Raw genomic sequence first — 6,626 nt, 5'->3', positions numbered from 1 at the left:
AAACACGATTCATGGATACGAAACAACACTGGAATGTGCAGAAAGCTGGAAAGAAAAGAGTAGGGGTGTTGAGAGTACTTGTTTCCGCTTTTCAACTCTTTCATCACTTTTGAAGCCAATAGAAGTTGAGGCAGCTGCTGCATTTTTTCTTGTCCAGCACAGAAATTTTATATGATCTGGTATAAAATTAGAAACCTCAGAGTCGAAGCATAGAAACTCTAAAAAGGAGAACGTTAAAGGACGATCTACTTAGGTCTGAGAACGGATTTTATAACTACAGTGACACAACTCACCCTGAGGTCCCAGGCCTTGATCTAGTTCCTGATTGACTCCTTTGAGCAGCAATCTTTCCCAGTCTACAGCATTACATATTCAAAGTTGAGAACAAGTAGGCAGGGGAACATCTAATGGTTCGTTCATAGGATTTAATAGTCAAGGTAATAAACTACCAAGCTACTATTCTACACCCGTAGCATCTAAGAAGGAATTTCAGTAAATGAAACAATTTGTTGTAAAATTGTCTTTTCCCCTCAATATATGTACCTATGATATTGTTCACTTTTGGCAGCATGACATATGAGAATATGAATTACACTTCATTCCCTTTCAGTTGGATTGTTGACAATGCAGTTTCTTTATATTGTTCGTTACCATCAACTTTTGCTGCAGACATTCATTGCACAGGAGCAAATATGCCTTACCAGACTGTGGGTGGACAAAGTTCCTACTTGGACCATTGCATGTTGACCAGTTCCTAAGAGAGAAAGAGTTTACATAAAGCTAGTTCCAAAAGTGGAGCACATCACAGGAGGAGAAAAGATGCCCACAGTCTACTTTTATGTGACGGAAATTCCCATCTGGCTTCTATTCTTTGCCTTGGGTGTCCCAAGTGACAGTAAGGTAGTGAAGATGATTGATCTTGACATAGAAGATTCAGCCATTGCTAATATACTTGGTGCATCAATTTATGATGCTGATAAAAAGTATGAGGGTTTTTGTAAAGAAGGCAACGCAATAAAACACATCAAGGAACTCATGCAGGATTCTAAATACCCACCTACTGAGTCGGTGGAAGAATGCGTTGACAACTACCTCTTTCCCCATCTCAAAAGCCTAAAGCGAAGGCCTGTTTTCTCACATATATGGACAAATGTCTCTTGGAGGCTTAGAGGGTGCCGCAAAGTTGACAACAGGGATGACCTCAGGAACAAAAGGTTGGAGTTGGCCGGCGAGCTACTTGAGCGAGAACTGAAAATTCATATTAAACATGCGGAGAGGCTCATGGTTAAAGCCATACAAAGGGACCTATACAAAGACCGGGAGGTTCAATCTATTGACCATTACTTGGATGCCTCAATCATCACCAATGGCCTTTCCAGAGCGTTCTCAAAGGGCTTGATCTCATCCTTACAAGAGGATGGAAAGAATTTCTGGTATAGTGGCTACTATTAGGAGAACAAATCCATTGCAGGCAACAGCTGATATGAGGAAGACCCGCCAGCAAGTCTCGAACACAGGGAGGGTTGGTGATGCTAGATACCCGTAAGTTCCATAGATAATCTGGTTTCAGGCTGTGATTTTGCTAATGAGTAATATGGATCTGTTATCAGGATAATTTGCAACATATTTTTGGCTTGCATTCACCAGCAGACTATTTCCAATTGCCTAGAGGAACTATCATTCTATTCTCTACATAATACTTGAATTATTTTGGATTACCACAATGTGTGATATTCACCATTATTTTGTTGTGTTTCATTTGTTGGTCACCTACTTAGCACCTCAAGGGACTTCATTTTGCATCTTGAGTAATTAAATCTTGTTAAAAGGTCCATCACAAAGATTTGTTCATCTAATGTTTAAGACTGCTAGTACTCATACTGCAAGCAGTCCATCAGCAACATGGGCCAGGACCAGTACTCTGAAGGGATATGAATCTGAACCTGTGACAATGTTTCTATGTAGTACTTTCTCTTGCTATGCTTCTGTAGGAAGATTTTGAAACTTTTTCTTCCCATCATATAGCAGGGCTACTTCACCCTCCCTTTACTCTGTTTCACGCTGTGGTTTTGGAGATGTCCTTCCTTCTGAAAGGAGTTGTTCTGTATAGTCTCATTTTCTAAGTCTTGTATAAGAGTTGTATTAGTGAGAATTTGTATCAGCGGATAGCTTTTTGTTTGATCATGTGGACCTGCATTCTGAAGAATACAGATGCCGCAATCAAATATGCTTCTCTGTTTTCTCTTTAATTTTTCAGCTCAAATCGAAGTGCTGCTTCTCTGAAAAATGACAATAAGCTTTGCTGAATCTGTTCTTTATAATGTCACTGAAGTTAGCAAGTATATTAGTATGGCATAAGTGATCACATGTTGGGTTACATTATTACCTGATAATATTTGAAGCGTGTTGGTTGAACTCTTACTTTATTATCTGAGAAATGAGTTATCTTATGATTGTTAATATTAATTTTGCAGACATCGATCTCATCTGGGCAAGATTTGCTTTCTCTCCACGCCGGATGGAGAAAAAATTGTTGGCTGGTGAAAAATCTGGCCAGCAATAATATTCTGAAACATGACTTTCTTCTTCAAAAAGTTGAGCGTGGAATGGAAAGATTGGTTGATGAACAAAGTTGTTCTTGATGGACATTGGGTTGGAATCTGTAAAGATTCCTCACCATTTGTAGCGAGGGTTAGACGTAAACGTCGCAAGATGGAACTGCCACATCAGGTTGTCTTGGACTCATTTAATTTCCTCTGGTAGCAATCGGGAGCAGATGGTAGAACCTTGAGTTAAAAATAAAAAAACAAACATATTTTGAAATGGTAGTAGGTTTTCTTATTGGCAGAACTCCAAAATAGTCTGCAACCGCTTTGTTTGGCATCTGATTTCCAAATTTGTTTGCAATATGTCATTCACGTTTCTTCACTGAATTCATAATTGAAGAAGCACAAGGGCGGTTATCTATACTTTTTCCGTTGATGACTTTTGATTGAAGACAAAGTGAAATTCAGGAATACTGGGCCGGTTCACCCTCTTACTCGCCAGCTGGTGGCCGACAGGAAACGGTTTGGTGGAATTAAATTTAGTGAGAAGGAACGAGACTGCCTTATGGCCCATGGTGCAGCAGCCAACCTACACGAGCGGCTCTTCACTCTTAGTGATTCATCTCAGATGCATATATGTAGGAATGCAAGAATATGGCGAACGTAATCCAAAGACCGGTGTTTGGTGGTGGGAAAATACATGGGCCGTATTGCCGTTTCAGTGAGTCTGTGGAGGATGTAGTGAGGGTAAATTTGCCATATGGGGCTAAGTTATTGTGTCAGGAAGTATTCAGTATGGGGATATCTCTCAAGTTTGATACTGAGCTTTCTTGGCATCCACTTTATTGAGAGTGAATGTGTGTATGTTGGTTCCCCGTTCCTCAGACATAGATGTCCGCGTTATGTCTATTTAAGTGCGTGTATATAGAATGCAAGTCGACCTTCTGAGCCTCATTAATTCAGCATGTTTTTCTTCGCATAATTGCAACGTCTATGTCTCGTTCCTGTTGCCATTATAATGAAGCTGTAATTCTGAGCTTGAAAAAAATCATGCATGATATGGTTTTGGTGAAAAGGTAAGGCAAGAAATGTGGGAAAGGGAGTTGTTCCTTTCGTCAAGACAAATACAGGAATAATTTTACATGCTTTTCCCTTGCATCCAAATTCAACACTCACAAGTTTCCATAATGTCAAACACTCCTCGAATCTGATTCTCTGAATATCGGCATATTGAAAGGTCTAGTTTTGTAGTTTAACCAATTAGAAAGCATGTGATGCAACTTGCAAAAGGGAATTTTAGAATAAAGATTTCATATACAAGGGCTGCCTTTGCCCTCATTGAATAAGCAGACAACCTCGAGCACAGGTTGCTGCCCTCATTGAATAAGCAGACAACCTTAAGTACAGGTTGTGGCATGTGAAATTTTTCCCTTTTTCCTCATCTTCCTTTTAAATAATTGAGTATAATAACTTTTCTTAAATTGAGTGTATATACTTAGTTTTGAATATCACAAAAACTTATTACTTGTGCATAATGTCTCGTTGGCACTACATCTTCTCATGGTTAGGCTCCATAGATTGACCCTCAATCCACATGTTCAATGTTGGGGTGGCTTCCACCTCAATCCCATCTAATTCAATTCAATACAATATATATATATATATGTAATTTCTACAATCATCGAATCATAATTAGTTCAAACTCTCACATCAAATCATACAACTCAATAATTATGACTTTTTTGTTATTATTCTCATCAAGTTTGTGGCTCAAATGTACTTAAAAGATTTGGGTATGAACCCAAAATTAGGAAACTTTCATACTCGACCTACATTCAAACTTGAATGCGCTCCTTCCAAGAGAGATTTTAGATTCAAACAAATTTCCTCATTTAGACCAAACTTACCATTACAATAATTTCAAAATGTGAACAACAATGAAAAATCCAATAGTCAGCACAAACATTTCATATGAGACACGAATATTTGAAGCAGTCACAATTTTGATTTTTCCAGAACCAAATTCTTCAACAGCAGAAGAGAAGTTGAAATGAGAGAGGTGTGGGAGCACGTAATCTTGGGCATTAAGCTAATGAGAATAAAAGGCTGGTTATGAGCTGTGCTGCTGACACACACTTTTCTTAACTTTAAATCATTGTCAACTGCATATTATATAAAGAGCCCTCCCGCCATCATTAACTCCTTAACACCCACGTTACACTTTCTCATTGGCGGCGCTTCTGTCCCAATTTCTTCTCAATCATATTTTTCTACATTTCGTGTGAATGCTACACAAGTTTTAAAACACTACCAAATTATTATTCCTCATGTTAAATTTCATCATATTTGTTATTACTCTTTGAGTTGGTGCGTATTTATATTATTCGATTTATAAAAATATTAAGAAAATAAAGAAAAAACAATAAAAATGGAAAAAGTATTGATGAATACAAGAATAACTGATTGAACAACTACATGTTGTTATTCATAGTTTGTGTGTAGTGTAGATACAAATAAGAATGTAATGCCCAAAATTGGTTCCTTTAATCAAAGGAATCCCCAACAAACAATTCTCTCAATCAAATTTTTACCATCATTTTCGTTTTTGTTTTTTTCTTAAAGGAAAAAAGAAAAGAATTTTTCCCCATCAATCTGTACAGAGCTACCCTCCTACTAATCAAAGAATGATTACTCCCAAGAATTTGATGAAAGAAAATACCATTACCACCACCAAATCAGACTCGACTCTACCAGAAAAACCCAAACTGTTGTTGTTCCTGACGCTCAGAATGTTGAACCTTCACTTTCCCCTTGTACAAATCATAAGGCTCCCATAGATAATCCAAGGGACACGGATTCTTCTCATCAAGCCTAACCCAAGGCTTCCCCTTCCCACTCCAGTGCAGCAGGCTCACTGGACCTGGATGCAACGCCCTGCACGATCCTGCCACGTTATCCCCTCCCAACCCGTGTTGGTTCCACCTATGATCAATCGGCTCCACATTTCCACCAAAAACAAGCAAGAAGGGCGGCAGAGAACCCAACTCGTATATCCGTTTCTTTCTCTGCACTTCCATCCAGTTCTCAATCTTCTCCCGAAAATGCCCCTCCCTCCACTTCCCCAAATCCATCACCATCACCCCTGTGTTGAAGTAGCACGGGTTCCTCGACCTGAATACCCGGCTCAATCCAGGGTCCGACCAGAAATTCTCGTTGAAATACTTGGTGAAATTCGCGTGGCAGTATTCCGGGGCCCCGATTATTCTCCCCTCCGATATTCTCACTTCCCACAGCTTTAGAATGTCATCCACCAGCACAAGATCCGAGTCCAGATATATGACCCGATTCACACACGGGTCGAGAATGTCGCCCAAATAATTCCTGGCGTAGTTTAACGGGTTCTCTAAAGCGGACCGGATGGAAGAGGAGATGAGGTTTATAACGGTATCTTCTCGGAAGATGTAGACTTTGAAATTAAGGGATGGGAATATGGAATGCACCAGTCGACTTAAAACTCGGGGACTCACCGAGTCAAACTCCGCTGCGATGAAGTGGAAGAAAACCTGCTCCGGGCACGACGCGTGGCGGAGGACCGAGTGCACGGCCGCCATTGAACCACGGAGGTACTCGGAGTCGAGGGTCATTGCCACGTGGACCAGAGACGGATCGCACGACGTCACAGGATCCGGCGGAGACGGCGACACTGAAGGACAATCGACGCCGTTCCGGTAGTCCGGGGCCTCAGAGAATCCGAAGAGGGCGTTCAAGTCGGAGCTGGTGAAAACGTCGTTGTTGGGGAAGGAACGAATTCCCAGACACATCAAGGGCGAGTAGAGCAAGAGAAGAAGGAAAACAAGGGCAGGGATCAACTCGGCACAAAATCTTGGAAGAACCATTTTCTTTTTCTAGAAAAAGAAATGGTTCTTGAGAAGAAAAAAGAAACCGCAAAATAGTGCAGTGTTGGTGTTGGGAGTGAATTTTTCTTGACAAAAGTAGGGTTCTTGAGAAGGGAAAAACCTCTCTGATGAATATGAGAAGCACTAATGGAAATACATTGTTGGTGGGGAGTGGAGAAGGAAA

General features: G+C 40.3%; 1 protein-coding gene and 1 pseudogene across 1 annotated transcript; one reads left to right on the top strand and one right to left on the bottom strand.

The window, feature by feature from the left end:
* Window positions 608-3,527, top strand: LOC105156764 (annotated as a pseudogene).
* LOC105156580 (probable galacturonosyltransferase-like 9) lies at window positions 5,003-6,620 on the bottom strand. The gene has a single exon (XM_011072752.2). It carries the CDS (start codon window positions 6,440-6,442, stop codon window positions 5,294-5,296), a length of 1,149 nt encoding a protein of 382 aa, XP_011071054.1. The 5' UTR covers window positions 6,443-6,620; the 3' UTR covers window positions 5,003-5,293.

Source organism: Sesamum indicum, linkage group LG2 (genome assembly GCF_000512975.1).
Source record: "Sesamum indicum cultivar Zhongzhi No. 13 linkage group LG2, S_indicum_v1.0, whole genome shotgun sequence".
Taxonomy (NCBI): domain Eukaryota; kingdom Viridiplantae; phylum Streptophyta; class Magnoliopsida; order Lamiales; family Pedaliaceae; genus Sesamum; species Sesamum indicum.
Note: the sequence above shows the minus strand (reverse complement) of the source record. Positions and strands in the feature narration are given on the sequence as shown.